This window comes from Carcharodon carcharias, chromosome 3, assembly GCF_017639515.1.
Source record: "Carcharodon carcharias isolate sCarCar2 chromosome 3, sCarCar2.pri, whole genome shotgun sequence".
Taxonomy (NCBI): Eukaryota; Metazoa; Chordata; class Chondrichthyes; order Lamniformes; family Lamnidae; genus Carcharodon; species Carcharodon carcharias.
Window position 1 is genome coordinate 181,232,887 of NC_054469.1, and position 17,969 is coordinate 181,250,855.

Consider the following 17,969-nt stretch of genomic DNA (forward strand, 5'->3'; position numbering starts at 1 on the left):
AGCTTACAGGACAACAACAGAGGTTTACAACCTAATCTTCAATTATAACCATTTGTACAACCAGTGATTTATAATTTTAATTACAGGTTTTAAAAAGCTGTAGATTTATTACTGCTACTCAAATATTTAACAAAAGCTTAGAAAAAAATCAAACACCCAATGCTGACATGAATAGAATAACTATTTCAAATCAATAGTCATCTTCTTAGCTGGGCTATATTAAACCCCACTATGAATAGCCATGCAGATTAAAGACCCTAATTCTGAAAGCATGATCAATGCCAAGTGGGGAAAAGTATCAAAATTGAATTAAATGCAGAATGGAGTAAAAAAAACACATTAAAGATCATATCCAATTGAGACTGCAGATACTATTTCTTTGCATCTTGCATTTGTTAATTTAAAAATCTAAGCATTCAGAATGTATAAACAAATTAAGTTCGTACTCAAGTCACTATATAGATTAATCATTACCCACCTGTATAAGTCCTCTCAAATATATCAGTGTCCAATGAATAACCCCATGACCAAGAGAGTTATATTTCTTTATAAAGACAAATTAAACTCAAAATTGAAAATATTTTCAACTTGGACAAAGAACTACGTACCCTGACTATTTCAGATTCTACCAACAGTGAAAGTTGTAGACAGTAAATCTTTTAAAAAAAAACATATGAGAGCAACATCAAGAGTCAAAGATAACATCCATAATACACTCTTAACTAGCTGAAAAACATCATATTTAGTGAAGTAGAAACAATACACATCAAAGCTGGAATTCTCAACAGCAGCAAATGCTTCTTAATATCAGGCACATAATATAATTCTGCATGTCATTTTGGTTAATTCAGGAGGCTCTCAACTTGGAATTAGAAGGTTGTATATGATTCGAATCCCACTATGGTCATGCGAGTATGTAATTTAGGTTAACATTTCAGTGCAGTACTGAAGGAGTGCTGCATTGTTGGAATTGCCATTAAACAGTGGTTGAACCTAAATAAAAGACCCAAAGAGCAGGGAGCTCTTTTAGTTACCAGGCCCACATCCATCCCTTACCACAAATAAAAAAGATCATTTGGTCATTTACTAAATTGCATATTTTGGGATCTTGCTGTGCATAATTAAGTTGGTGCTTTTGTCTACATTTTAAGCCAACTTGAGGCGTCTTCAATGGTATATAAAGGCAAGTTAAAAGCAAAATGCTGCAGATGCTGGAAATCTGACATAAAAATAGAAAATGCTGGAGAAGCTCAGGTCCGGCAGCATCTGTGGAGAGAGAAACAAAGTTAACGCTTCAAGTCTGAAGAAAAGTCAGACTCGAAACGCTGACTCCATTTCTCTTTCCACAAATGCTGCAGGCTCTGCGGAGTTTTTCCAGCATTTCCAGTTTTATTAGATTGGCAAGTTGTTTGGAACATTATGGGGGACTTATAAACCACTATATAAATGCTAGTTCTTTCCTTCTTCTATAATGCAGGATGCAGTTTGCCTTCAGTTTCTAGAATGCATATTGTTGTTTACTCTTTCTTGCATTTTATTCTCCATGCAATACAGGAAGAAAGACATTACTCACAATTAGTTTTAAGATCAAATAGCATAATATGTTCAAGGGCTGGGAAATAATGATTAATTTCTTGAAATAAAAAGTTGCAAATATGTACATGAAATGTTAATTTGGATTTATATGGCACCCTTCAGGGCATCTCAAACGACTTCTTAACTGATGAAGTATTTTTGAAGGGCAACCATAACAACCCAATAAGTTCATAGCAAGAAACCACAAACAGGAAATTAGATAAATACTCAGCCAATCTGTTTTGTGGTGACAGTTTGTGGAGGGTATTGATCAGGATATTGGGAGAACTTCCTGCCCATCTTTGAATAGGGTCACAGGATTTTTTTTTTTTTAAATAAAAATTAATTCAGGAGTGTTGGAGGGCAGAAGGTCATTAATGAAGTAACTGAAGATCATTGGGCCTAGGACATCATCCTAAGTAACTGCTGCAGCAATGCACTGTGGCTGACATAACAGGCCTCTAACAGCCATACAATCTTCCTTTGAACTAGGTATGACTCCAACCAGTGGAGTTTTTCACCCACCAACTGCCCCAATTCCCATTGACTTCAATTTTGCTAGAGTTCCTTGATGTCTCATTTAGTCAAATGCTGCTTGATGTCAAAGGCAGACGCTCTCACCTCATCTTAGGAATTCACTTTTTGGTCCATGTTTGCACCTAGGCCATAATGACATCTGAAGCAGAATGGTCTTGACGGAACCCAACTGGGCATTGGCAGGCAGGTAATTGGTGAATTAGTATTACTTGTTAACACTGTTAATTACTCCATCACTTTGCTGATGATTGACAGAATTCTCACAGGGTGGTAATTGACCAGATTGAATTTGTTCTGCTTTTTGGGGACAGGACATACCTGGGCAATTTTCCACATTGTCAGGTAGATGCCAATGTTGTAGTTCTTTTAGTTAAGCAAAACCTTCAACTGACGAGCGAGACCATGGTTTTCAGATTTCTGTATAAAAAGCCCACTGCACCTGGTATTCCAAGGCGGTCTCCCACCCAAGTACTAGCCAGGCCTGAATCTGCTTAGCTTCCAAGATCAGACAAAATCGGGCATTTTCAGACTAGTATAGCTGTACTGGAACAGCTTGGCTGGAGATGCAGCTAATTCTGGAGCACAGGTCTTCAGCAGACAGCTGGGATGCTATAGCATTTGTTGTATCCTGGTGCCCAGCTGTTCGACATCTCATTTATGCCCACCTGAACAAGTGGTTTAACACCTCATCCGAATTCTATTTACATGCTGCAATCTCCAAGAGTGCATATGGGCTGTGAGTTAACTGTGAAGCCATTGGCACTAACCTTGAAATGTGAACCCACAGAGGATATATAGCACAGAAACAGGGCATTCTGCCCAATTAATCCATACTAGTGTCCATGCTCCACCTGAACCTCCTCCCATCTTTTCTCATAAATCTACCATTGTAGCCATCTATTCTCTTCTTCCTCAAATACTTGCCTAGCTTCTCCTTAAATGCATCTACCCTATTTGCTTCAACCAATCTGTGGTAGAAAGTTTCACATTCTCACTTCACTACAGTTAAAGAAGTTTCTTCTGAAATCCCTATTGGATGTCTTGGTGACTGATATTGGTAGCCTCTAGCTAGGCTCTTCCTCACAAAAGGAAACATTCTCTCTGTATCCACTCAAAACCTTTCTTAATTTTAAAGACCTCTATTAGGTCTCCCCGCAACTTTTTTTTCTGAAGACAAAAGAGACCAGGCCTGTCAATCCTTTCCTTATACATATATCCGCAGATTTCTGGTATCATCCTTGTAAATCTTCTCTGCAACCTCTCCAGTGTCCCCATATAATTTTTATAATATGGCAACAAGATCTCCATGGAGTACTCTTAAGCATCATCTAACCAAAATTCAATATAGGTTTAGCATAACTTCCCTACTTTTGAATGGTATCCCTCAACAAATATAGCCATGTTTGGTTTGTTTTCATGGCCTTACTAACCTGTGGCACAACTTTTAGTGATTAGTGTATTTGTACTCTGAGATCCCTTTGTTCCTCCATCCCACCCACGCTTGCACCTTCAAGTAATATGTGACCTCTATTCTTCCTACCACAATGTACTACCTCACATTGTGTTGAGCTTCATTTGCCAATCTTTTGCTCATTGTGCAAGTTTAGAAGGTTCAATTGACCTCTGCAGTGGAGTGAATCTTCCTGAAGAAGCTTCTTAATCTAATAAATTATGTAAACATTCACACACTATATAATTCAATATTCTTTTTTGGAACTTCAAAAAATGTTCAGCAAATGTCCCTCCTACTTTTCTGGTTCAACTTATTATCTGTAAAGTAAGTAATTCAAGATGTGTAAAAGGAAGGGAAATAGCCAAATAAAGATTTTCAGTGCAATTGCAGTTAATAAGTATTCAGGAGAATTTCCTACAGCAGTATGTGTCCAGTCCAACAAGAAAGGAGGCACTACTAGACCTGGTTCTTGGGAATAAGATGGGCCAAGTAGATCAAGTGACTGTAAGGCAACATTTAGGTGACAGTGATCATTGTATCATAAGGTTTAGGGTTGCAGTGGAAAAGGGTTTTGGTCAATCCAGAGTAAGAATAATCAACTGGCACAGTGCGGGCTTCACTGGGGCAAGAATGGAGCTGGGCCGGATAGGCTGGAACCAAAGGTTGGTGGGAAAAATAGCAGCTGAGCAATGGGCTACCTTCCCACAGTCAAAGTATGTTCCCTCAAAAGGGAAGGGAAGACAAACGAATCCAGAGCTCCCTGGATGACAAAGGAGATCGAAATTAAGTTCAAGAAGAAAAAGTGTTCTTACAACAGGTTTCAGGTAGCAAATACAATTGAGAACCAAGCTGAATACAGAAGGTTCAGAAGTGATGTGACAAAGCAAATACAAGAAGCGAAGAGGGATTATGAGAAAAGACTGGCAGCCAACATAAAGGGAAATCCAAAGTATTCTATAAGCACAGCAACAGTAAAAGGGTGGCAAAAGGAAGACAAGGGCCGATTAGGGATCAAAAAGGGGATTTACACATGGTGGCAGGAAGCATGGCTGAGATGTTAAGTTAATACTTTGCAACTGTCTTTACTTACGAGGTGGATGCTGTCCAGGCCATGGTGACAGAGGAGGAAACACAGTCACTAGAAGGGTTTAAAATTGATAAGGAGATATTGGATAAGTCGTTGATACTTAAAGTTGATAAGGCACCGGGACCAGATGAGATGCATCCAAGAATATTGAAGGAAGTAAGAGTGGAGACCGCAGAGGCACCAGCAATAATCTTTCAATGTTCCCTGGAGTTGGGGGAAGTGCTGGACGACTGGAGAATTGCAAACATTACGCCCTTATTCAAAAAAAGGTTGTAAAGATCTGCCCTGCAATTACAAACTAGTCAGTTTAACTTCAGTGGTGGGGAAACGTCTGGAAACAATTATTCAGGATAGAATTAATAGTCACATGGAAAAATTTGGATTGATTCAGAAGAATCAGCGTGGATATGTTAAAGGAAAATCGTGTCTTACTAATTTGGAGTTTTTTGAAGAGGTAACAGAGATGTTGATGCGGTCAAGGTCGTTGATGCGGTATATATGGACTTCCACAAGGCATTTGATACAGTGCCACAAAACAGAGTTGTGAGGAAAGTTATAGGTCATGGAATAAAAGGGACTGTAGAAATGTAGATACAAAATTGGCTGAGGGTTAGGAAACAGAGAGTAATGACTAATGGGTATTTTTCGGACTGGAAGAAGGTTTGTAGTGGAGTTCCCCAGGGGTCGGTATTGAGACCCTTGCTCTTCCTGATATACGACACAAAGCTTGAGAGAATTGTCAACTGTGAGGAGGAGTGTAGAACTTCAAAAGGACAATGACACATCGACACAGCAGGCAGATGGGTGGCAGATAAAGTTCAATGTGGAGAAGTGTGAGGTGACATGCTTTGGTACAAAAAACATGGAAAGACAGTATAAACTAAAGGATACTATTCTAAAGGGTGTGCAGGTGTAAAGAGAGACCCGGGTGTAAATGTACATAAGTCATTAAAGGTAGAAGGACAGGTAGGGAGCTGGTTCTAAAGCATACAGTATTCTAGACTTCATTAATAGGGACATAAAGTACAAGAGCAGGGAGGTTATGAAGAACTTATATAAGACACTGGTTAGACTTCTGCTGGAGTATTGTGTTCAGTTCTGGGAGCCACACTATAGGAAGAATGTGAATACATTGGAGAGACTGCATAAGAGGTTTATGAGAATGGTTCCAGGGATGAGACACTTCAGTTACGATGAAAGATTGGAGAAGTTGGGACTGTTTTCCTTGGAGAGGAGAAGGCTGAGAGAAGACTTGATAGAATTTTCAAAATAATGAGGGACCTGGACAGAGTAGCTAGGGAGAAACTGTTCCTGCTCGTAAACAGATCAAGAACCTGAGGGTACAGCTTTAAGGTGTTTTGCAAAAGAAGTAAATGCGAGGTGAGAAAATACTTTATACATAGCAAGTAGCTAGGTTTTGGAATGCACTGGTTGGAAGTGTGGTGGAGGCAGGTTCAATTGAGGCATTCAAGAGGGCATTGGATAATTACCTAAATAGAAACAATGTGTAGGGTTATGGGGAAAAGGCAGGAGATTGGCACTAAGTTAAAATGCTCAGAGAGCCGGTGCAGACACAATAGGCCGAATGACCTCCTTCTACACTGTAACAATTCTGCGAATAAATTCTTACAGATTAACAGGCTTTTCACTCCTGAAGGAAATGTTTAAGACATTGCAAATGTAACATCCTTGATTAAAAAAAGGGTAAATGGATAAGCTCAGCAACTACAGGTCACTTTAACTTCTATGGTGGGAAAGCTTTTAGAAATGATAACCAGGGAGAAAATAATAGTCACTTGGGCAAATGTGCAAATTTTGTTTAACTAATTTGATTGAATTTTTTCAATGAGTTAACAGAGAGGGTTGATGAGGTACACAGGGACTTCCAAAAGGTGTTTGATAAAGTGCCACATAACAGACTTGTTAGCAAAGTTGAAGCCTATCAAATAAAAGACACATTGACTGCCAGGATGCAAAGCTGTCCGAATGACAGGAAACAAAGTAATGGTGCACTATTGTTTTTTTTGGACTGGAGTAAGGTAAGAAGTGGTGTTCTCCAGAGTCATAAACTGTGAGGAAGATAGTGATAGACTTCAAGAGAACAGAGATAAACTGTGGAATGGGGAGACATATAGCAGATGAATTCAATGAAGTCTGAAGTGATATATTTTGATAGAAGAACAAGGAAAGGCAAAATAAAAGAGCACAATTCTGAAGGGCACGAAGGAACAGAGACACTTGGGGGAACATGTGCACAAATCATTGAAGGTGGCAGGGCAGACTGAAAAAGCAGTTAATACGGCATAAGGGATCCTTGGTTTTATTAACAGAAGTAGAGAGTACAAAGCAAGGGTATGGTGAGCTTTAATAAAATTCTGGTTCAGCCTCAAATGAAGGAGCGTACAATTCTGGGCATCACTTTAGGAAGGATGTGAAGACATTGGAGAAGGAGGAGAAAAGATTTTAAGAATGGTCCCAGGGATAGGAGACTTCAGTTATATTGACAGATTGGCAAAGCTGGGACCATTCTCCTTAGAGAAGGTTGAGAACGCATTTGATAGAGGTGTTCAAAATCACGAGGGGTCCGGGCAGGGAGAAACTGTTCCCACTGGTGGAAGGGTCATGAACAAGAGGACACCAATTTAAAGTGATCAGCAAAAGAACCAGAGAAAAACTTTTATTTCCCCTCCTCACAGAGTATGATTAAGATCTGGAATTCACTGCTTGAGGGTGTGTTGGGGGCAGATTCAATCATGGTTTTCTCAAGATAAAGAATTTGCAGGGTTATGTGCAAAAGGCAGGGGGGAATAAGACCAGCTGAGTTGTCTCACAGAGAACCAGCACAAGTGCAACTCCATTGTGCTGTCTCCATTCTATGATTCTCTAGCTGTTGGCATCAACTGTCTCACAACATGCCATATTTGTCAGGCAGTAGGTCATATGACAGGAAATAACACAGGCTTAAGGCCCCACCAATTTTGCTTTCCTCCTGCAATATATGATTGCAGAATTCAACTGCTATAATGCCATAAAATTAAAGACGCAAAAGTAGTCTTCTTCCCAGTTCAGAAATAGAATCACTAAGTGAAATTTTATAAAATTACCAATGTATGTTTGTATGAGAGCTCAAGGATGTAACACAATGTCAAAGTTCTTACAGGTGCATCGATCAGATTTTACTCTTGTGGAACATAATATCATCTGAGTCTTCAATGATCAACATTACGCCACTGTAATAGGAATGCATTAATCTCTAAATTTTGAACAAAAGCAGCAAGTATTGGACAATATCCAGGCTTGGGCTGACAAGTGATAAGTAACATTCGCACCACTCAAGTGCCAGGCAATGGCCATCCCCAACAAGAGAGAATCTAACCATCGCCTCTTGATATTCAAAGGCGTTACCATTTTGAATTCCCCACTATCAACATCCAGGAGGTTACCATTGACCAGAAACTGAACTGGACTAGCCATATAAATATTGTGGCTACAACAGCAGAACAGAGGCTAGGAGTCCTGCGGCAAGTAACTCATCTCTTGACTCCCCAAAGCCTGTCTATCATCAACAAGGCACAAGTCAGGAGTGTAATGGAATACTCTCCACTCACCTGGATGAGTACAGCTCCAATAACACTCAAGAAGCTTAACACCATCCAGGACAAAACAGCCTGCTTGATTGGCACCCCTTCCACAAACCTTCACTCTCTTCACCATCAATGAACAGTGGCAGCAATGTGCACCATCTACAAGATGCACTGCAGAAACTCACCAAGGCTCCTTAGGCAGCACCTTCCAAACCCACGACTGCTACCATCTAGAAGGACAAAGGCAGCAAATACACGGGAACACCACCACGTGCAAGCTCCCCTCCAAGCCACTCACCATCCTGACTTGGGAATATATCGCCATTCCTTCGCTGTCATTGGGTCAAAATCCTGGAACTCCATCCCTAACAGCACTGTGATTGTATCTAGACCACAGGGACTGAAGTAGTTCAAGGAGGGAGCTCACTATCACCTTCTCAAGGGAAATTAGGGATGGGCAATAAATGCTGGCCTAGCCAGACATCTACATCCCATAAATTAATTTTTAAAAAATTTACACACAATAATGGGCTCTAGAACCCAAAGCACCTCAAAATCTAATTTCTGCAGCAAGTCTAATCATGTCTTGCCTCACATTCCTAAATGGCTAATTTACATTCATATCAAAACATAACACTGCCAATTTTTGTTGGAAAATTAGGTCAAGTTTGAAAAGGGACACTTTAACTATAAACTTCCAGTATCCATTGAGGAAGAGGAGCCTAAAACAACTGCATAATGAAAACGGAGGAGGTGGTCCTGGGCCTATAGGATTTGCATGGGCAAGGGGTAAAGAGCCTTGGATCACCCAAATGGCAAAAGCAGTGGCAGCAGAGGTACCAGAACTCGGTGGAGAAATGTCTTTGAAAGTAAATTTGCCATGGCTTGCCTAGTACAGATTCTAGTGCCCCATTCAATATTGAATGATTCCCATTCCCAATGTTGCAAGAGGTAGGACATTGCTTTGGAAATGTCTTCACCTGAGAATCGTAGAGTGGGGGAGACTCTTCTCATAGTTTATAGCTGTTAAAGTGGGGAATTAGCAATTGAGATGGAAACAGACTATAACACCAAAAACCATGCATTCAGTTCTTAGTGTACTACCACTTACACTTTGTTCCCAGCCCAAACTACTCTTGCCAATGCCCTCCATCATGACCATCTGCTATGATAGGCCCTGTATTTTTTTTTAAAGTATAATCTGTACACAAAGTTTAATGCTTTAAAGACAAAAAGCCCTAAAATGTCAAAAGAAAACTAAAAAATTAATAGCTTCATCTGAAATAATGTACTATTTTATGTAGCAACCAAGTAAAGAAGGCATATGGAATGCTCTCCTTCATTGGCAGAGGTATAGAATATAAAAGGATATAATGTTGGAATTGTATAAAATACTGGTGAGACCACAACAGTTCTGGTCACCACATTACAGGAAGGACATAATAGCTCTGGAGAGAGTGCAGAGGAGGTTTACAAGAATGTTGCCAAAATTAGAAAAGTGCAGCAACGAGGAGAGTTTGGATAGGTTGGGGTTATTTTCCTTAGAACAAAGAAGGCTGAGAGGTGACTTGATTGAGGTGTACAAAATTATGAGGGGAATAGATAGAGTGGACAGGATAAAATTGTTTCCCTTGGTGGAGAATTCTAGACAGAGATTCAAGATAAGTGGCAGAAGGTGTAGGGAGGGACATGAGGAAGAAATTTTTTTACGCAGGGGGTAGTGGGTGTCTGGAATTCGCTGCCCAAGTTGGTGGTAGAGGCAGAAACTCTAAACTCTTTTAAGAAGTACCTGGATCTGCACCTTAAGCGCTGTAAGCTGCAGGGCTATGGGCCGGGTGCAGGAAGGTAGGATTAGAAAGGACACCTGGGTGTCCTCGGGCTGGCATGGACACGATGGGCCAAATGGCCTCCTTCTGTGCTGTAACTTTTCTATGGTTCTAACCACAATGCAAAGGAAACATTAATTTTAACAAAATAAAACAAACAACTGAATTTGGGATGAAACAAAATGATCTACTTTGTGGAGGTTTTCACAGCTGATTTTACTTTTTCATAAAACAAAAATAGAAAATAACCAATAAAACTCTAACAAGATCGTTAAAATATATATTCAAAATTTCAAATTAACAAAAAAAATCAATTATAGAATGTAAAATGATGAAACATACTGACATTCCCCTCATGGGGAATCCTGAACTAGTACAAAAATAAGGGGTCTCTCATTTAAGGCAGAGATGAGGAGGAATTTCTTCTCTTAGGGTTGTTCATCTTTGGAATTGTCTTCCACAAAGAGCAATGGAGGCTGGGTCACTGAATATATTCAAGACTGAGTTAGGTTTTTGGTCTACAAGAGAGTCGGGATAATAGAGGGGGAAGGGACAAGCAGGAAAGTCGAGTTAAGGCCACAGTCAAATCAGCCATGATTTTATCAGGAATGGCAGAGGACGCTCGATGAGCTAAATGGCCTCCTCCTGCTCTTATTTCTTATGATCTTACATAACACGTATGGACAATCTGAAAAACAAAGCGAAAATCTAACAGCTCTGTTGTAAGATCCTCAACCTGAAATTTTAACTCTGTTCCTTTTTCCACAGATGTTGCCTGACCTGCTGAGTACTTCCAGCATTTTCCATTTTTATTTTCGATCTCCGGGCTCTGCAGTATTTTACTTTTGTATTAGTATCTAACAGTTTTGGATGCAGTGCAGAAATGCTACGATGAAATATAGAGGGTCCATTGGGTTTTAACAATTAGCTTTAAACATTTCATCATTCCACTACTACCTTATCATCTCAACGGACTATCAGGTTAGTCTACTAGAGACAAATCAACTTGATTTTTTGTTAATACCAGCACAAACCAATGTTAAGTGATCTTATGATTCTGTGATTATACATCAACAAAAACTATACAGATGCAATGCAGTATTGCACAATAGGGGACAAGTTTTTCATTGCAGCATACCTAAACTTTCTATACGTGGTGGTGCAAAAAGATACATTCTCATTGTTTGCAACATCCATGAAACACTGTACAATGTGTTTATTTCCTTCTCTTTCTAACCTCACATCTAACTCCACTGTGCTATTTAATGAAATGCATCACTGTTTGGTGCAATTCCAAGGGTTGCTGTGTGCTATCTCACAATGCTGCTGCCAGGAGCCCAATGCATAATACTAATATGGCAGTATTAAAAAATCTCAATATGCTAAACATATGGTAAATTCCAATGCCATATATTTATTATGAAATTTTAAAATGCTATAAGAATATTAATAATTGCCCAATAATAAACTGTAATATGTCAATACAATTGCACAGGTTATTCCTCTGTCAATAACTTTTCAGTTGAACCCAGTGGCTCCAGACAATGCTACAAATAGAAAAAAAAAACACACATCCCAAACACAAGAACACTTTTTTCAGGACTCCTTTCTTACCTAGTATGCAAGAGGCCCAACCAGACAGGATTCACTGCTAGATCTAGTAATGAAAATGAACCAGAGCAGATAAGAGAAGTAAGTGTGGGGGAATATCTAGGCAATAGCGATCATAACATAAGTTTAAAATAATGATTGAGAAAGACATAAAAAAGACAAAGTCCATAGTAATACATGGAGAAAAGAAACTGATTTTGAGGGATGAAAATGGATCGGAGGAAGATAAACTGGAAAAATAAAATGACAAAGAGATTGAATAACAGTGGGAAATATTTAGAAAAAAAGTCAATAGAGTTCAGGACAAATATATGTTCTGTTAAAAAAAAGTAACCAATAACGAAATATGAATGAATAAAAATATGTGAGTAAAATTGAAACTAAAGAAAAAGGCATACATCAAACATGTAAACAAAGAGGATGCCAAAAGCGCATTGATAGGTTCGGAAAGACGACATTAAGAAAAATTAGGAAAGCAAAGAAGACATAAAAAATTAAATGATCAAGGAATATAAAAATAGGATTCTCAGACACACAGAAGAAAAATCAGGACAAGGCCACAGAGGGTAAACTCACAGCAAATGGTAGAAACATTGAATAGTGACTTTGCCTCATTATTTACCAGGGTGATTAAATGTGGGAAAGATGATAAAAGAAAAGAGCAAAAGAAAATTATAGATATTTAAGATTGAAAATTGTGCAAGGGGGAGGGGAGGAGATAATTGATAAACTAATCAAAGTTAGCAAGGGTAAAACCCTTGGTCAACTGGATTGCATTCATTCATATTTAAAGAAGTTGGGGAATAAATATCAGAGGCAAAATTACATACATATATAAAAATTCATTACAAAAGGGAATTACACCCAAGGAATTTTGGACAGCTAATGTTATTATATTTCAAGAATGGCGAGAAAACTCATCCAAGGAACTATAGATCAGTTAGTTGAATGTCGGTGGTAGGAGAGATAAGGGAATCTTTACTCAAAGATGTAACTGATAAACATCTATAAGCTGAAAATATAAAAAAGAGTAATCAGCACAGATTTCAAATGGGAAGGACATACCTGACCAACCTTATTGAATTCTTTGAAGTAGTAAAAGCAAGGGTCGACAAGGGTAATGTAGTAGATGCAATATATTTGGATTTTCAAAAGATCTTTGATAAGGTACCACAAGAGTAAACTCATGACTAAGGTCAGAGCATATGAAGTCAGGGCTAAGTAGCAGAATGGATAGCAAGCTGTCTCCAAAACAAAATAAAGGGTTAAGGGTTGCTACGCAAACTGGCAAATGGTGTTCCAGAAACAGCAAGTGAATGAATACTGGATAATCTGTTTTGGTGGTTAACTGAGGAAGAACTGTTAGCCTGGATATCACCCTTGCCTCAACCAATAACACCTACAATGAATATACAATCTTCCATTTACAGGGTTAAAAGACAAATTGTTTCAAATTACTAGAAACATTCAGTAGTTCAGGCAGCATCTGTAAAAAGAATGGGTAAGGTATCATTTCAGATACACACCCTTTGTGCAGAGAAAGGGCATACACCTGAAACTTCACTCATCTAATGCTTGAGACTTCCAACTCATCTGAGTTCTCAAATGATACCTGATCTGAAACAAAAAATGCAGGAAACACAGTCAGGTGTCCAGCATCTGCAGTTTTTTTGCTTGATTTCCAGTTTGTTGTCAATGTCAGCTTATACAGAAATAGGGCCTCACCTCATTATTTTACTCAAATTGGTGTTGTGATTACCATGTTGCATTAATGGAATCAACTTGGTTTGGACGATGGACCTCACACCCAAGTCAGCAGGTTAAGAAGTTGAGCCTCATCCCAGGATTCGAGTACAGTACATAACTTCACTTGACACTTCTGTACAGTGCCAAGGCCTTAAAAGAAGATCTGCACTTTGCATGAAACCTATCTTGTTCCAATGGTTCAGGTAGAAGTTAAAGATCCCATGGTATTATTTGTAGATGATTAGATTCATCTACAGTGCAACACTAGAATGATGGGTTGAGCGAGATCCAGTTTACCTTTAGAATTTCATTTCCAAAATTTGAATTAAGTTCTGTTATAGCAATACACAAATACTTGACGTTACCTAACAATGAATCTCACTGGGGTCATAGGTTCCTTCAACACCAAGATGGGACAATGCTAAGACCTAAAAAAAAGGATCATCGTAGACTGGTTTCTGAGAAGCAATAAATACAATACTCCATTCACTAAATAATTTACTTGGTAAACAACTGCAGTTGTGCTTTGGTGTCATTCTGCAGAATGGAACACTTTGCGTTCAAGTGACATCATCGAGTACCGATACCTCAAATTAAAAGCACAGATAATATTACCCTGACATCTGAGTACATGGGGGAAGGGAGACAACAAGAGATATTTGTAAAAAAAAATCTGAATACAAGCTGATGATGCTTGAGCAGAATATGTGAAGCAAATCACAACATTAAGTTTGATTTGACAAGATGGCAGACAAAATGTAAGTAATACACATCCACCAAAAAAAATCACATAGGCACAGGGTCCAAATCATTTTCTGTTTTGATTTGGTATGAAATCAGCTTCATTAAATTTTTCATCCTCGAGAGGTATTTCTCACCTATATTCTTACTGTACAATGAAATTAAGTTTACAAAGTCTAATTGTTAACGAATTAAGTATAAAGTTACCCAGGATTCACACACAAGACATACCATGAATCCTGATCAAAAAATTCAAAGCTGTGATTAAAATTTTTAGCACATTAAAGAAAATTTGTGAGCTGTTGCCAGTTTCTCGTTTACATTTCAATGGGACTATTTTAAAAATATTGAACAAAAAATATCCAAAACTATAACTATGATTCTTGGTTCCAAGTCAATTAATCTCTTCTCTATGGCTTGACTGCTGGGACATTCAGATCCATGCAAGTCCAAAATGGTCAAACAGAAAAGGATTGCATATACATTAAGAGCAATACATTGGTTAGCATATTTATGCCGACATTAGTACCTTTTACACTGTTTGCAGACACACATGCAGCCATGAAACTAAAATTTAGAACCTCTGAAAGAATCTAGCTCTGCCCTTTTTTTTCATTCCCCTCAATTTTCAATCTATCCATTCCTTATGATTTTTCACTGTAAGATTATAGAATTGCTGTGGGGTTTTGCACTGAAGATTGTGAAGAACTCAGCCCATTTGCTCAAACTCATCTTACCCGGGATGCAAACAGATCAGTCATTCATTCTATTCAGACTGATTTCATAGCCAGGTCATTCTTCTCTTGCTCTCACCCTCCATCCAAAAATGAGAAAAGTAGCACTGTAACTCATTACAGCCTGAGTCCTACTTAACTGTCAATGTTGATCTGCTCTTGCTTCCACATCTCTGGTTCTGTTTAAAAACCTTTATTTGGTTTAATTTTTTTAAACTAAGATTACCAGTTGTTCACATAATATCTTCTTACATGTCTCTGACATGTGCAGAGCCATTCCTTTGCCACAGACTTGATTTACCATAATGTGCTTGGTTTAAAAGTTTGTTAATTTAAATAACTATTACTGAGAATATATAAACGGTTTCACTCATATTCCACAATCATTTAGCAGTTAGGGCCATTTTCATCTAAGTGATTTTTTTGTGCAATTAGCTTTGTTTTCTACATATGTGCAGTGTATTTTAAAAATGTTAGTGTAAGATATGTTTAGGTTCAAGTCTTTTTCTACGAATTGCCTCTTTATACCCATCAAGTATTTGAACGGCACTTAATTCTGTTGATAGTGCTCAACAAATAACCTGAACAGGCCAAAGCACAGATATTATTTACGGTTATGGTGTTCAAGGCCCGCTTCTCCGCCAACCCCCACACCCATTTCCTCATTGTGTACGGAAGTCTGGAGGTCCGAACTGTTCTGTACAAGTCTCGGCCTGTACCTAGATCGGTGCCGCAGTGAATTTTGGCACTCGCCTTATTCCATCAGTTGTATGTGACTGAGGTGCGAGACCTGACCCCTGTGTCGGTATTTGCTGCGCTTCGGTTGCCTCTCTACCTGTGTTAACTGTTGCTATGTGGGGCCAGGGGCCTGCCTGGCAGTCGGTGCCTATGAGCTCAGGTTGCCATCCACCCTCTTTGCCCTTTAGCTGGGCTCAGTACCAGTGTCAGGCCGCCCCTGGGTGCCAGGCCCTATCCGCTTACCTTTGTAATGGACCCGCAGGTTGTTCTGAGACAGGCCAATGTAGCTGTACTTGTCCTTCGGGCTCCAACATCTCGGCAGCGGCGTCTCCTGCTCATTGACAGCCGGGTAGAGGCGCTTGAAGCGCTCGGTGAGCTCCTTCTCCTGGAGGTTGAGAGCCGACTCTCCGTGCGCCGCCGACAGTCCGGCCATGGATGCGGGTATGTGAGGGATGGGGAAGGCCGAGCCCTGAGCCTGGGCTGTGGGTAGATGTGGAACGGGCCGGGCCTGGCTGAGCCGGTCCGAATAGGGCCCTGAGCCCCGGATGAGGAGGCTGAGAAACCCGGAGCGGCGACTGTTGCTGTCCCCGCTCCGCGGCCGCACCTTATGTACCCGCCGCTCACTCACTCAGAGCCAGCCTCCCTCCCCCGTCCCGTCCCGTCCCGTCCCGTCCCCAACCAAGCCGCTCCTGCTGCATCCGAGCTACTCCGTCCGTCTATCCGCCTGTCTCCTCTCACTGACAGGCCGCCGCTAACCAACTCCTCATTGGCTGCCCGCTCGAAGCCGCACAGCCAACGCGGCCAGGGGGCGGAGCCAAAGGCTTAGAGGGCGGGGCTGGGGGCTGTAGACAGGGGATCAGGGAGTGAGTAAAGGCAGGGGGTAATAGATAGGGTTCAGGGAGTGGAGCTGTGCAGAACTGGAGAAGGATTGGGGGTGGGGGTTCAAGAGTGGGGCTGTGCAGGCTTGTGGGGGGTGCTGCGGAGTAATAGGTGGAGGGGAAGGGGCTGCGGGGTAATAGGTGAAGGAAAGAAGTGGGGTTGTGCAGGACTGGTGGGGGAAGAGCTGTCAGGGTTCCGATGGACAGTGCCGGCTCTCCTGGGGCAGAAATAAAACATGGGATTACTCAGCAGGTCAGGCAGCGTTTGTGGAGAAAAATAGGGTTAACATTTCAGGTTAATAATGACCCTTCATCAGAATTAAGGAAAGATAGAAATGAATAGACTTTAAGGAAGTGAAAGGGGAAGAACAAAAGGGAAGGTCTGTGATACCGTAGAGAGAAGAAGAGGCTAAATAACAAAAGATTTCATGGTAGTGGATAAAGGGACAAAAGATGTGTCCAGATGAGGAGCAGCCATCAGAATGCAAAGTGAAGGAATTAAAAAAGGAAACAAGGAAAACCAAACCAGCAAAAAAATGAAAGATGGAGGCAGAGGTTTTGATCTAAAATTGTTGAATTCAATGTTCAGTCCAGAAGGCTGTAGAGTGCCAAGTTCAAAGATGAGATGCAGTTTATTGAATTTGCATTGAGCTTCATTGGAATACTGTAGCAGGCCAAGGAGATGTCAGAGTGGGGACATGGTGGAGAATTTAAATGACAAGCAACAGGAATCTTAGGGTCATGCCTGGGGCAGAGTTCTATTCGTGATTGGGGTAAGGTTGGGACAGGATAAGGGCTGAAGCAGCAGCTGTGCTGGAGGTAGTTGCGCAGTGATCGAGGTCAGCTTCCCCAGGACCTGAGGGGCTGTGGCTTGATTGACACCACTTGGGATGGTGCTCCCTATCTTTGGTGTGGGTGTGTGTGTGTGTGAAAGAAAAAAAGACTTGCACCTATATTGGGCTTTTCACGAGGTAGTATGTCCAAGAGCACTCTAAAGCCAATTAAATACTTTTGAAGTGTAGTCGGTTTTGTAATGTAGGAAATGGGCAACCAATTTATATGCAGCAAGGTGATAATGACCAGTTAAAATGCAGCAAGGTGATAATGACAAGTTAACCTGATTTGTAATGTTGATTGAGGGATAAATATCAGCCAAGACATGGGATAATCCCCTACTCTTCTGATGCTTTATTTGTTATCTGACTATTTTCCAACCCCTCCCCCACCCCCTTTGAAAATCAACATCTGGTATTGCAATTTGTGCATGTTTCAGTTCTCTGCTATGGCATGATGTGCTTCTGTGTGTGTACGGCTCTTTGAAGCATGCTCCTGGTTTGCACAAATTATTGTAGGTATAGGCAGTTTGACAAGAGTAGCATCATTACAAGATCCTTGTTAGTTGGTGTTGTAAGGTTATTTGGTGTCTCACTAAGAGATCTGGAGGCTTGTATGGTTGAAC

General features: G+C 40.3%; 1 protein-coding gene and 1 pseudogene across 2 annotated transcripts in view; both read right to left on the bottom strand.

Moving 5' to 3' along the window:
- The window catches only part of ranbp9 (RAN binding protein 9), an 85,808-nt gene extending 69,483 nt beyond the window's left edge, over positions 1-16,325 (bottom strand). The window contains exon 1 of one of the 2 annotated variants that reach the window (XM_041183604.1): positions 15,876-16,325. In XM_041183604.1, the coding sequence (XP_041039538.1) occupies positions 15,876-16,065 (190 nt within the window). In that variant the 5' untranslated portion in view covers positions 16,066-16,325. The remainder of the gene's footprint in view (positions 1-15,875) is intronic. The other variant, XM_041183603.1, reaches the window with a different exon arrangement.
- On the bottom strand, positions 2,540-2,658 carry LOC121276642 (annotated as a pseudogene).
- Positions 16,326-17,969: the final 1,644 nt, after the last annotated feature.